General features: G+C 39.2%; 1 protein-coding gene across 2 annotated transcripts in view; it reads left to right on the top strand.

Annotated features, from left to right (window-relative positions):
- LOC143151985 (photoreceptor-specific nuclear receptor) overlaps positions 1–14,623 on the top strand; it is a 38,680-nt gene that overhangs the window by 11,202 nt on the left and 12,855 nt on the right. For both annotated transcript variants that reach the window (XM_076321565.1, XM_076321564.1), the window contains exon 4: positions 4,614–4,717. In XM_076321565.1, coding sequence (XP_076177680.1) covers positions 4,614–4,717 — 104 coding nt within the window. The remainder of the gene's footprint in view (positions 1–4,613; positions 4,718–14,623) is intronic.

The raw sequence follows: 14,623 nt of genomic DNA, 5'->3' as shown, positions 1-14,623 counted from the left end.
ATCTTGTTGCAACATAGATCGATATTGAAATGTTTGGATCGTTGTAATACAATGATATCACGACTGAAGAGAGTAGTTCAGAGTTGAAAGTTTTTGAATTTTATACTTCTTTCTATGAATGGCGAAATTCGAAGAATTTCTCAAAATTTGATCAGATAGCGATTGTTTCCTTTTATTCCTTTCGAGATGTTTATGTGCTGGAAGTAGGGTATAATTTATGGAAGTTTGAGAATCCTTGGAGTATGCGAGCATTCGTTTGTTTTATTATTATTTTGTTATTTAAATATCGCAATTTTATTATTCTAAGAAATATGAAACATGTAGGAACAAAGGTTTTTAGATATTAGTGAAGACGTAGTCAAGTAGCGCGGGAAATTTCAAACTCAGTTTTCTGGAAAGTGTAATCCTTTATGAACAAATTCCATTCCACACTTTCTACTACCTTTCTCACAAGTAATCTTTCCTTACGAAATTTCGTAGCCGAAAATTTGCACCGAGTCGATCTGTTGCTTCAAAAATCGAATAAAAAAATCACATTTCACATTTCTTTTCACGTATTACTAATTTTTAGCAAATTTAAAGGTCCAACCAAGTCCATTCCATTAATTTTCCATTTGATTTAATCGACATAGAAATTGATCGAACACGGAGACTGATGACCCTTACGTCGTTCTCGATTTCGCGTCGTACCTCATCGTAGCGTTTTTTTTATTCTCTACCACCACCTCTCGTTGCACGACCGTAATGCGGTAAAGAGTGAAGAGCCTCCGCACAGATAACCAATTACTCGCCGAGGGGAACGGACCGCGACAGATGCGTCCCGACGTGATGCGCCGCGGCGGCGCATCGACCATAATCGTCGGATTAAAGTCCAACTTCACGGATCGGTTAGATGCAATTAAGTACATCGTGCATGCTCCAGATTGTATCGAAAGTTCGCACGAACTCCCATTGGGCCACACTTGAATTTCGCGCGCAATGGATCGCTCGTCCCCGCTATGGTAGTTTTTCTAATAGATACGTCGATAGAAAATTTCTATTCAGATTACGGACCATATGAGTCGCAACCTGCTGCAAAAATGACCCGTACTTCGAACGGGGCGAAAAATCACAGACCAATTCTCCTGTGCATTTTTTTGTTTTTTTTCAAACAAGTTTCTAATTGTTAGACAATGTTTTCAAAAGTGGAAAGTGCGAGTTGTAAGGAGGAAGAGAGTTTTGAAATTAAAGAGAAGCGTTGAAGAAAATGTCTAATACAGAAAAATGTTGTAACTGATTAAATATCTCTTTTTTTCTAATACGTTAATCATTTAAATTTGACAATTTTTGTAGTATATTCTTCTTGTCTCGGTTTAAGTCTATTATTTAACTGAGGTGCAGAAATTTTCTTTTTCTTAGAGATGGCGCTTTTCGAAAAGCACTTTATAGTTGGACGACTATAGTCACTCTCCACGAGATAACATTTATATTGATATACGGTCCTTTATACATTTACTCCAAACTTGTAGTTTTCCAATATTCAATTGAAATCAATTTATTAAGAAATCATAAGTATGTTGCTTCGAAGAACAGTTCCTTTTTCAAAAAATCATTGCAGAAGAAACTTTTTCAAACGCAAGACGTAAACTAAAATTTTTTTTCGAAACAAAAGAGTTAAAATTCCTATTACCTACTGTTGGCGTCCAAGAAGAATGCAACTGCCAAATAATCTTTCCCTAAGCACGAAAAATATCATCAGAATGGTCTTCTTCTATCAGTAGCCTCAGTTGGTGTCAAAGCCAACCTTTCGTTCTAAAAAGATTGACCAAACCCCATCGGCATTCTTCTCACGCGCGTACTGTACATCGTTCGCGAGCTCGAGTCACCTCACGCCCCGTTCCACGGAATTCCGTCCTCGATCTCAGCAGAGTTAAAGCATCAAATGATCCAGAATACAAACTTGTAGTTTTTCAATGTTCAATTAAAATCAATTTATTAAGAAATCATAAGTATATTGTTTCGTTCCTTTTCCAAAAAATCATTGCGAAAGAAACTTTTTTGAACGCAAGACGTAAACCAAAATACTGACGACTGTTCGCACACACTGTATTCACTTTTGTCGTACTAAAAAGACTAAAATTCCTATTACCTACTGTTGGCGCCCAAGAAGAATGCAACTGCCAAATAATCTTTCCCTAAGCACGAAAAATATCATCAGAATAGTCTTCTTTTATCAGTAGTTCCAGTTGGTGTAAAAACTAGGTAACTTTCGTTCTAAAAAGCATGAACCCCAACGGCATTCTTCTCACGCGCGTACTATACATCGTTCGCGAGCTCGAGTCACCTCACGCCCCGTTCCACGGAATTCCGTCCTCGATCTCGGCATAGTTAAATCATCGAATGGTCCAGAGTCGCGATCGGCGGGTGTGATAACAGGCAGCACATGTTTCCGGTAACTCGATGAAGCAAACAATGCCCACCGGTCGAAGAATAGAGAGATGCGTAAATAAATGTATGATGTGGTTCTGAAGGGTGAATGCCGAGGAGTCCGAGGGTGATGTATCCCCCCGTGTGGCACGGGGGGACTCCGGCGGGGGCCTGGCAGCGCCACGGCGGTTCGCTGGGGTGTGAACGCAAATCAATTTGCGAGAGGAACCCTGCTGGCGCGACAGCACGCAGCCACCCTTCGGTGCCCTTCGTACACCACCGCCTCGGGACAAGATAGTTCCAGGACGGTGTCGGCGTCCTTTCGTCGCGCGGCTGGATCGAGCCGCCTCCTTGTGAGTGACGTTAGTTAAAATCGCGCTAACGGAACCCCATGGAATCGATCGACCGCCCCGTCGAACGATCGAGCTCCGGGCTATTGCACCGGGATTGCGACTCCGGCGATCGTTTCTCGTCGTTCGACGCGCGCGGGAAACTACGAACGGGTTAATCTCTCTTAGCCGTTCGTAATTCTCACTTGGGAGGGAAATTTGGTTTGGTTCGATACTTTGATGGTTTTTCGAGAGGCTCGACACAATGAGGTTTCTTTTTTTTGAGGGAATGTTTAGCTCTTTGCTCTTTGAACGACAGTTGGAACGGTACTGTACTTTACGGAGAAATTGATCTTGAGAAGGGGTTTGACGATTGTGTACAGTCTTTAAGAATGTATAAATGGGTCCATGAAGAGATTGTGTAATTAATAATCTATGGGAATGGTAATTTATTGAGAAGCTATAGAGTTGCTATTGTGAAGGTATAAGATGATTGTAAGACAGTCTTTAAGAAGGTATAAATGGATCTATGTAAGAGACTGTCTAATCAATAATCCATGGGAATGGTAATTTATTGAGAAACTATAGAATTGCTATTGTGAAGGTGTAAGATGATTGTAATGAATTTTTTAAAAATTCAATCAATTTATTACAATTATCGAACACCGTCACAAAAACAACTCCTCGATAAAAGATAATGGCAATACAACTGGTATTTTGAGTGGTATTTTAACGAAACATTGACTGTCGTGTTGTGTACGTGTACGATACTGTAGCATTATTTGTTAGGCTGTGTAGAAACCCCAAAAGTGTAGTTCTTATGGGAGCAGTCAATGAAAGTACACATGGGTTATAAAAGGTCAATATTGTATATATCTTCGTTTAGGCTAGTTCAGTTTCTAACAAAAATGGTTAAAATACAAAGAAAACATCACTTCTGCTGCAGAAGATTCAATAAGAATATTACGAACTAATCCACACAGCTATTGCAAATCTTGAGAAAAAAAACTGTTTTCTTCCGAAGTTGAAACATTCAATTCGCTCGTACTGGTACCACAAAGATAAAATGCAACAAATTGCCCTAGTGGATGCAGTAGATTTGTTAATTTCTGCGTGGAACGGTCCGTCTTGTAAGAGGGAGGGTAGCAAGCGAAGAAGTGGCTTTAAGCCCCAAGAAACGAAGTACCAGGAGGCTACCACGGGATTGGATAAAATTAAGAGGGATAAGAAGAAGGTACGTGACCTCGGATGGTCGCAACTTTACGTTAGTCAGCTCGAAGGGATAACCGGGTTAGCCCAACAATGAAAGTAATCGAATTTAACGCCAACTCCTGAGTGCGCAGCCAGGATTTCCGGCAAGTGCGCTCGAAATTTGTCGCCTTTTCGAAAGGGACAATAGCCGCCAAGTTACGGCGGTCGTCGGTGAAACATCATCGTCAACGATCGATCGATTCTGACAGCGACGTAAACTTTCTTACTCGATTTTGCCAGTCGACGAACGGTGTTTCCATCTCGCGATTATTAATCACTGTTCATTTGGAAACAGATTACGTCGAGTTGAACTTCAGTGACTTTGAATAAATTTGATTAAAATGAAATACACGTAATAATAGATTCGATGAAATTTCCTAAAATAGGGATTAGAAAAATTTGAAGCAAAAATAATGAAAAAACTAATGTATTTCTTTGCTCTGTGGAACTCAATGGAATATACAAGATTTTTGTAACAGGTTGAGAATTTTAACAAATCCACGGAAAAATATTTTATGTATTTTAAATTTTGTATCGTTAAATGGAACGATAACGTTATCGAGAGCCTGAGTGGAGGTTCTTCGGTTTTGGAAATTTCCTACATGTTTCGAAAAATTGTGTGTTCAGATGTCAAGCTGGTACCGGAAGATGCGTCGTAGACAAAGCTCACCGAAATCAGTGCCAAGCGTGTCGCCTGAAGAAATGCATGCAGATGGGAATGAATAAAGACGGTGAGTAATTTAATTGAACATCACGGCAAGTAGTTGTTTCTGCGCGATGATTAATTTATCCTTTCGTTTTCCTTTCGTTTACCCGTTCTGCATTATTTGTACTAGTTTGAAGGGAATGTACGGTTTCTAGTGGACACTTGAAAGAGAAAAAATTGCGACGAAGCTCGATACATTTGGGATGACTTCTATTTCAATTTTATCTGCGCAGAAAGGAAAGCTTACATTTAAGGCGAACACATCAGTAATTTAAGATGTTTAAAACGATGAAGTTGTTCGAAATGTTCAGATATATACGATACGAGAACTGTGAAAGCATAAACGGTGAAAACTTTAAAATTAGATTTGATAGTTAGGAACCAAATCAGGATGAATTATTAAATTTTGATAATACTTGTGCCGAATATATATTTTATCGATCGAAGAAACTTGTTCTAAATGGAAACAATTTTTTGTTTTTTTACGTTTTAAAGAACATGTCTTTTCCACTTCATGGATACCATACGGTGAGCATAAAACAATTTCTTCTTAATCGACTTTATAAAATAACTAAAGTTTTCGATGGTTTTCAATGAATTACAGTAAACGTTAATAATTTAGACAAGATTGTAGGATTTGTTTAATGTAAATACGATGTAAAATGCGCGTAATGTGACTGAAATTGAACAATAGTGAGCCATATTTTCGTATTTCTTTTCGTATCTTTTACATTAGACGTTAGAAATTTTCAAATTGAGAAAATTATACGAATTAGAAAGAAAATCATTATTTAACCGTCAACATTTGTTTAGAATACAGCTTCCTGAAAGTCGAAGTAAAATTAGGAATATTTTTATCAATGACTCCCGCCATAGGTAAAATATCGCACACGTCATTCCACATCGGTGCAAACAGTTTGAAGAATCGTAATAGAATTTTTCATTTGTGCAATGCTAAATTTTATCTAGATATTTATTTTTAAAATTGCATCACAATGTAGCGAACAATCGACTCATCTAATTCCTGAAGACACAGCGGACGATTTACCAGATGGTAAGAAGTTTATCGAGATACGTCTGGAAGTTTAATTTCGCGCCAAAGCAATTTGACTTTGTGCATCGACAGATGTGCACAATGTGCAAAGAATCTGTTAGAACACTTTCAATATGTCTATTAAAAAATCTTCACTTCCGTTAAACATGAAACATAATCCACCCAACCGAATAAAGTCAACCACTTAGCTTTTCTACCTGTTGGAGGACACTTGTTCCAAGACTAACCCAAATAGCTGAACACCAATAGAAGGACTCTTCGGTAAAACGATCCAATGTTCCTTTCTGTTGTACAAAATTCGATCCCTCTTTGTTGAGAATAGAAAAAGAATTCTTGCAAGGTAAAATTGTCGAGTAACTTCCCCCTGATCAGAAGGTAGCCACGCTAGAGTTCCGTCGATTGGAGAAAGAAAAGCGTTCTGTCGCTCACCAAGAAGAAAGATATCCATTTCAAGGTTCGTAGGAGGCGGTGTTCCCGAGACACCGGTTATCGATACATTCGATTACCCGTTTTCGCAGGTAAACCTGTATTGTGGGAATCAATCAACGCTCGTGTTCCCCGCGATCGTGGAGAGGGGCGAACGGAATTTGTACGAGGGTCCTTTATGTTCGCGACATAAATAACTGGATAAAGGCGGAGTGATTGGTACGGGTGGAAGTCTGCTTTGGTGGCAGCCTTCGATTCAACTCTTAATGCCTCTCAGCCAGCTCCGGGCGCACCTGCCACGGCAAAAGAGCATTTCCCCCGTCTTCCTTTCTTGTTTCTCTTCTTCTTTTCCTCTTCCCGTTCACCCCCTACGCCACGACTCCGTGGAAACTGCTCTCGAGGCACGCCAACTTTCTTATTGCCGAACTTGACGTCGTAAGAAGAAATACTTCCAATTGGATCCCGGTTCCCTTGACGACCGGAACGACGATGTCTACGTGGAACGTCGGGTGTTCCCGTGGAATTAGATTCCCGAGCATCGGGAGTTACGTTCGAAGACGACGGAACTGCGCGAACTTCTTTGGCTTCGTGATTCGATTGCCTCCGTAGCAGCTTTTTGCGACTGGGATCTCGGGTTTAAATTGCTCCTACGATCGATACGTTACTAAAGCTTTCGGGGAAACTATTGGTCGCGATGCGTGGGAATTGCTAGACTTGTTACTTTGTTCTTGCAGTTCATCGGGTTGGAGCGGTGGATCTGTTCAGAAATTTAGGTAGAAAGTTTCTGCGTCTTTATCGATAGTTTCGTAGAGTAAACAAAAATGTACAGTCGCGATAAGTGAAAATTGGTACTTTGTTGAGAGTTTCGTAGAGTTACAAATGTGTACAGTCACGATAAGTGAGAATTGGTACTTTGTTGAGAGTATCGTAGAGTTACGAATATGTACAGTCACGATAAGTGAGAATTGGTACTTTATTGAGAGTTTCGTAGAGTAAACAAAATTGTACAGTCGCGATAAGTGAGAATTGGTACTTTGTTGAGAGTTTCGTAGAGTTACAAATGTGTACAGTCACGATAAGTGAGAATTGGTACTTTGTTGAGAGTATCATAGAGTTACGAATATGTACAGTCACGATAAGTGAGAATTGGTACTTTATTGAGAGTTTCGTACAGTTACAAATGTGTACAGTCACGATAAGTGAGAATTGGTACTTTATCGAGAGTTTCGTAGAGTTACGAAAATGTACAGTCACGATAAGTGAGAATTGGTACTTTATTGAGAGTCTCGAAGAGTTAGGAGAATGTACAGTTACGATAAGTGAGAATTGGTACTTTATTGAGAGTTTCGTAGAGTTACAAATATGTACAGTCACGATAAGTGAGAATTGGTACTTTATTGAGAGTTTCGTAGAGTTACAAATATGTACAGTCACGATAAGTGAGAATTGGTAGACTTGTTACTTTGTTCTTGTAATTCATCGGGTTGGAGCGATAGATCTGTTCAAAAATTTAGGTTAGAGTTACAAAAATATACAGACCTGTATAATGTCTTCCATATCACGTTTTATCAATTGCTTTAAAGTATTTTCTCGATGTTCTGTGGTTTCTTTTCTTGATTACTGTGATCTAGTTTACGATCCCTGTCTTTCTTCTCCACTGTCCTCTCTTGTTCAGCATAACAGAAATTCGTTCCATCGTTTTTCCCACTGATCTCGTAATCTTAATCGCTGATCGCTGAGATGGATTCTTCTTCTGCTCTACTAAACTTCAAGCCTCCTCTTCTTGTGTAACTGTCGACTAATTCAGCTGTTACGCTTCTTCTATCGATGGAGCTGGATGTTTCATACTTTCCCATTCTCCACATCACATCTTCTTCGTACCCAGCATTTATTTCTTGTCTGTCTCGTACTTTGAACTTAATTCAAATTTAAAGTTAAGATGCAACATTCTACTTGTATACCTATTATTTTCACTCCTCGCCTTCTAAACTTCTCTATTTTTCTATAATAATTATTCTTTTCTTCGTATCAAATAACAGGTCTAATCTACCTCTTATTTCAAAGTCAAATCGAAATACAAAGTTAAGTTCTCCAGAGTCCTCCACTTCTTTTAACCTTTCCTATTTCTCTACATTACATAACAATTATTATTTTCTTCGTACCAAACAACAGCTCTAATCTACCTCATATTTTGAAGTTAAATCAAAATACAGAGTCAAGTTCTCCACTGTCCTCCACTTCTCCTAACCTTCCCAATTTGTCTACATTGAGTAGTTACAAAGTACAGTCTACAACTGTAGTTATTTTCTTCGTACCAAACAACAGCTCTAATCCATCTCCCGCTTAAAAGTTAAACCGAAGTACATAGTCAAGTTGCAAATCGGTGATCTAAACCTGACCATTTGCCTTTTTCTCACCCAGCTTTCTCCGCTCGCGTAGACTCTACTCATCGAACGAACTCGTGAAACAAAAACTACTCGACGTCTCGGCGAGCTGGAAATTCGGTCAGAACCGTTAAAATTGAACGAGCGCTAAAACCGAGCCATCGAAATCGCGAAAAATTGGCTCCGAAAGCGGCGTCGTTCTACGGATCGTTTCCACGTAGGATTACTACACAGTCATTATGCGCGTTGAATGAAAATCGGTACGCAGAGCGGCGAGGCATAAAGTAACTGCACGGATTCGGCGTTTCGCCGCACGCGGGGTTTCCGTGCGGTTCGCCGCGGTAGTCGAAACGACGCCGAGCGTCGTAAACACCGCGGTCGTTAGCGACGGTCGCGTGGCCCTCGACGAGCCCCGAAGGGTTAATTGGGGGAAATAAACGTATGCAACGTGCGCCCGATCCGTGTACGCAAAAATCTGCTCGGTCGTCGGTCGTTCGTCTCTCGTGCGTTTCTCGCGCGAAGAAACGTGTACGTACGTACACGATAATACGGAATCCAACGGAAGGGACTGAAAGGGAGAGACCGGTTCGTACGTAAATTGTGTCATAACGGTAAGTCGGAGAGAGAAGCTACCGGAGAGAAAAGGAGAGCGAGAAGACGCGAAGTGAAAAAGGGAGGCGGACCTCCCACGGTGAGCTTCACGCAAATGAGAGTGAAACGATCTGTAAAAGGGCGTTTTATCTCTCCTGGTGTGAAACTGGACGACGGAGACACGAAAATTATGGCAAGGGTTCGAACCGACCGGTTAAAAGTCTCTGTCGATTGTACGAAAAGTATTAACGATTGCAATTTGAGGGAAATTATTGGGAAACGTTGCCTACTCTCTAAACCTCGATTAATTGAACAACGACTGGAACACGGGTTAGTTGGACTTCTTGATTGTGTGGAAATTGTTTGGTAAGATGATTCTCGATTATTTGAGATCGTGGTAGTAAAATGTATGTGTAGACATCAATGTAGTTTTGCTTGTAGTTTATTCAATTGGATTTTATTGTAGTTGTAGAGATCGATGAATTGTAAGGGAAACTGTGGGATGTTAGGCATATTTGGTTAGTCAAGAGATGAGGTAACAAAAGTTGGATAATATTGTGGGACAATCTCTTTTAAATATCGAAGCAATAATTTTTAGTATTATAGAGAACAAACTGGTCTCTAGAACTAATAAAGGTTCTGGTGTTCATTGTATAAAACTGTACGATTCTATTTTGATTATTTTTTCGTATCTCAAGGAAAAGGGATAATTAGAAGCTCTGACAGTGCTACACAATCGTGTGTCATTCGTGACAATGTAAGAAATAGTCATTAACCCCAGGATGATTCGTTAAATTTTACTTCGAAGGTGATTCGAGGCACTTCTTGAATTTCTAACTTTATCAGGTTGAAATTAAACGAATTTGTAATATTAATGGAAGAGAAATAATGCTATCTATCAAAAATATTGGTCTATTTTCTTCTTAGAATAAATAAAAGTGCAGAGGGAATAAAAAATGCACGATTAAAAGGAATAAAATATTAATTTCAAATTTCTCCTCGTATCACCCCATATCAGAGTTATTAGATTGTTCAATAAGTTTTATCGTTCTTTCCATTGTAAAAAAATACTATGACACTTCAATTTTGAACAACTGTGAATATACGAACGAGTCGATAGATCTACACGAAACTTCACACATGTTCATCAAACAGTAGTACCATCTATAAAAGAACAAAACGACGAACCTAATAGCGCCATTTTCCATCGATTAACAAAACTTATCGATCAACCTATTATATAGTATTGCTAAGTCCTGAGTTGTTCAGACATAACTACTCGATAAATGGAGTTTTTACACACCATGATAAAAAATTACCAATAAAGTCAACCACTTAGTTTTTCTACCTGTTGGAAGACACTTGTTCCAAAAATAATTCAAATAGATGAAGAACACCAATAGAAGGACTCTTCGGTAAACGATCCAATGTTCCTTTCTGTTGTACAAAATTCGATCCCTCTTTGCAAGAAAATAGAAAAAGAATCCTTGCAAGGTAAAATTGTCGAGTAACCCCCCACATAACAAAAAATTACCAATACTGTAGGGACGAGTTTTGCGCGAGCGAATCGCGTGAAGTTTCGATCGAGTGAGCGACTGTTTCGGTGAATCGATAGCTCATTGAAGCCCGGTGCGAAAGACAAAAGTTGAGTTGTAATGTAACCAGCGACCGATACGGACGTGAGTCGACCGGTATCGAGAAAAAGTTAAAAAGAGTTTTCGAGAAAACGTGTGCGTGTGTTCCGCGGTGCGAGCGTGTTTGACTTTTCCTTTTGTCCGCGTCGTGACCTAACCCAGACCCATATATTTCCATCTGTAATTCACAGGGAATATATTATTATAACAGAAGAATAGGCATATTTTCCTATACATATATATAAATTACTCTACAATACCCAAAAGCATCGAGAAACAAACCCCAACAACCAAAGACACCAAAGACACCAAAGACACTCTGAACAGAGAAAAAGTGCCAACACATCACACGATCAAAAGTTTCCCTCCAATAAAGTACCCTCAAACTCTGCGTTAGAATATTTATTTTTCACATTTCTTTTAAATCCCTGACATAAAACAACGACTTACGCCAATGTCTAAGGTGGTTCTTTCATCGAAGAGAGCAAAATTACCCGCGAAACGATACAAGATCTCGTATGGTCGGTGGAGAGCCGTGAGTCCCAGGATGAAACGAAGCGTGGTCTCCCTGCCACGGTTTTAGAACACGGCCGCGTGGCTGTTTCCCCGTGAACAAACTGCGCAACAATCCTCCCCCCGCAACAATCTTAATATCGACTTGGCGTTAATTGCGTCGCACGCGTTAAAGAAAGGAAACACAAAGTGACGGGATAAAAAGAATGCGGAGTGGTGGAGAAGGACGAGCCGTGTGAAAATAAGCGGACCGAAGAGTTAAAAAGACAAAAGGGAAAGCGCGCGCGTAACACGGGGAAGAGAAGAATTTTTCTCGGGGAGCAAGAGGGGGTGGCGGAGGAGGGAACGCGGCTGCGGAAGGGCGTTTATCTTTCCCGGCGGCAGGGTTAAGCGGGAGAAAATGTGAGAGAGCGAAAGAAAGGGAAGAAACCGGGCGAGAAAGGGAGACAACGACGCCAAAGGCTTGACGAAGTAGGAGGATCCTATTAAGCCGCTCAGCAGGCAGCACGACGCTGGTAAAGCGAGCCGGCACGCTTTTTATTATTACGAAATTACTGTGCACCCGTGCCGCGCTAAAAGGGAAGCTGGAGAAAAAATATTCCGCTCGCCGTTACACACCACTGAGTGCCCTAATCGCGGGCGCCATTAACACGTGGCTGACGTCACGGTCCCTCTTCTTTTTCGGGGATGGAACCTGGACGAATCGCGTACCTACCCGCCGCGTAACCTTCGCGAGATGTCGAAGGTGCTTTGAGATTTCATCTTTGGGGAGAGCATCTTTTTTTTTCTATTTTTTTTTTTAATCATTCGACTTTGAATCGTTCGACTGGGTTTTGACTAGAGGGGGTAAACGTCGCGCGAGGAAGCACGAGGTTGTGGGAAGTTTAGTTTTTGCTATTTCGTTGTTCAGAAGTAACAACGCGAAGAATTCGTGGAAAGTTTTGTGGGAAATGAAACAGTGTTTCTCGAGTACGCGAGATCGTGCGAAACTTTCCAAGTATTATAAATTAAGTTCGTTGTATCAGATTCCTAGTTTTATGAAAAGTTTCGCGAGAAATTCAATGGTTTGTTATTCTGTTTGGTAACGAATATATACGAAAGTATGGATTACCTTTGGAGTTTAGAATTAACCGAGCTGAGAAATTGTTTGATAGTATTGTAGAATATATAGATTACACTTTGTCTTTGAGGAAAGTAACGATAGATACATTTTAATTTGTTACGATTAAGTACGTATTTTAAAGTGACCAGTACTTACTTGAGATATACAACAATTATGATTTACGTTTATATTACATATTGTACTCCAAGTTATGTCGATTATAGTGACGAACACTTGTAACTTACGAGTATAAATTGCTTTGCAATTATTTTTCTAGATATTTTATTGTTCTGTATGAGAAATCACGTTTTTCAAAGAACGTTTAACATTTCCACCGAAAGCAGTAACGTTCGACCTGAAAAATTGTGATTGGTGATTATTATTCCATTCTCGTTACAATATAATGCATACAAAGCGTTACGTCCACGAATATGAAAACAACAAAGAGATCGAGATCCGTGTTCGGGTATAAATTGAAAACAACGCAAGAATTTCTTGGTGCAATAACAAAGATAAGTGAGCTAAAAAAAAAAGATACGCATAGTACGTGCTGCATTTAAAATTGGGTTTCGTAAAAAACATGGAGGTGAAGAATATTTGTGAGATAACTTATTACAGGCTGTTATATTGATCTATTTAGTCATCAATTTAAGGAAACGCGATTTCGTTTCACGCAGCTGTACAAACACTTTGCAGTGTTCTTACCAGAAGGTAGGGAGATACAGGTGACTCGTTGCATTAATTCTATATCGAAACTCAATATAACATTTTGGTTTCGTTAAATAAACCATTATATTACAAAAATGCCAATAAAGTAAAAATTATTGGTCTAGCATCAAAACGATCAATCTTGAAATCATGAAACTGAAAAATCTTTTCAAAAATATTCTAACAGCTAAACTAACATTTTGAACAATCACTTACTAATTATGTAATTGTACGAATTATTCGAATCTATTATTTCGCTTCGATTCGAAATTTATGTTAAATTTTATTGCACGGAAAATAGCACATGCATTGAACTCGCTTAGGCACATTTCTATATACCGTAAATTCCATTTTATTTCTGGAAGGATCTGTCTAATTTCGAAGTGAAAATATAAATTCTTTCTTTGTATTTTTTAAAAATTTGTAGCCTCAAAAATATAATTGCAAACTATTATTGTAAAATTTCAAAAACTTGGCAAAGCTAGAGGATCTTGAATAGAACTTTTTTTATATTCTAACAGTATACATCAAACTTTGATGCAGTTTCTCTCAAAGCGACATATAAAGTGTACATATAAGTACAAAGTAAATGTCACTCTATCGCCCAAATAAAAATGCACTCGATAAATGCGAAGCTTTCTTCTCGTTAACGAGAGTAACCAAATGTTTTATTTCCAATACTATCACTGTTTCAATCTTCCAAAGAACTCTGATTGATTACCGATGAGTAAAACGAGAATTATCGTAAAATCGTAAACACAAATTTTGTTTAACTCGTCGTACTAAAAAATATACAACTTGGACAGATTCAATAAATTGAACTTGAAAATGTTCCAACAGTTTGACAAACATACATACAGATTCCGATATCGATACATTCGATAATTTTCTCCAAAAAAGTTTCAAATGTAATCCAATTTTACTACCAAGAATCAGATAAACCTTATCTCTCTACCTTGCATCTAAGGAGCGTATGATATCCTTTATTTACAATATTGTCAATAATTCGTTATCTCGAGCGTTCTAAATATATTCCACGTTTCACCGACTAGTCCATAAATACCCATGACCTCGGTTATCAATATTTCTTCGCATTCGTCGGTGAAAATGGTATCGCGAACAGCACCTCTAAAACAGACACGTGCTGCTTTAAGGGAGGGAAACGAAATAACAAAAAAAAAATGTTCTCGAGATCCATAGTACATAAGGTTATTCCAGTAGTGGATATCTGTCAGCCGAATGGGAGTTACCGAATGGCAATATATACAAACAATAAACGCGGCTGATTCCTGCACGTCTGTTAAATTCACGCTTGTCAGTCGCAGGCCGCTAGCGTGATATAACGGCGCGTTACGTGAGTTTGACGAGAGGGTGGCCAGTCGTTTGTTCCCCGATTAATCGGGCAAGACTCTTCGAACCAAGTCGTTCCACTAATATTTCAATAACCAAGAAACTCCCCTGGGACGGATTTTCTATGCAACGAACGCATTATCGAAGGATGTTCCCCGAACGGTTGTCG

This window comes from Ptiloglossa arizonensis, chromosome 10, assembly GCF_051014685.1.
Source record: "Ptiloglossa arizonensis isolate GNS036 chromosome 10, iyPtiAriz1_principal, whole genome shotgun sequence".
In the NCBI taxonomy this organism is placed as follows: Eukaryota; Metazoa; Arthropoda; class Insecta; order Hymenoptera; family Colletidae; genus Ptiloglossa; species Ptiloglossa arizonensis.
Note: the sequence above shows the minus strand (reverse complement) of the source record. Positions and strands in the feature narration are given on the sequence as shown.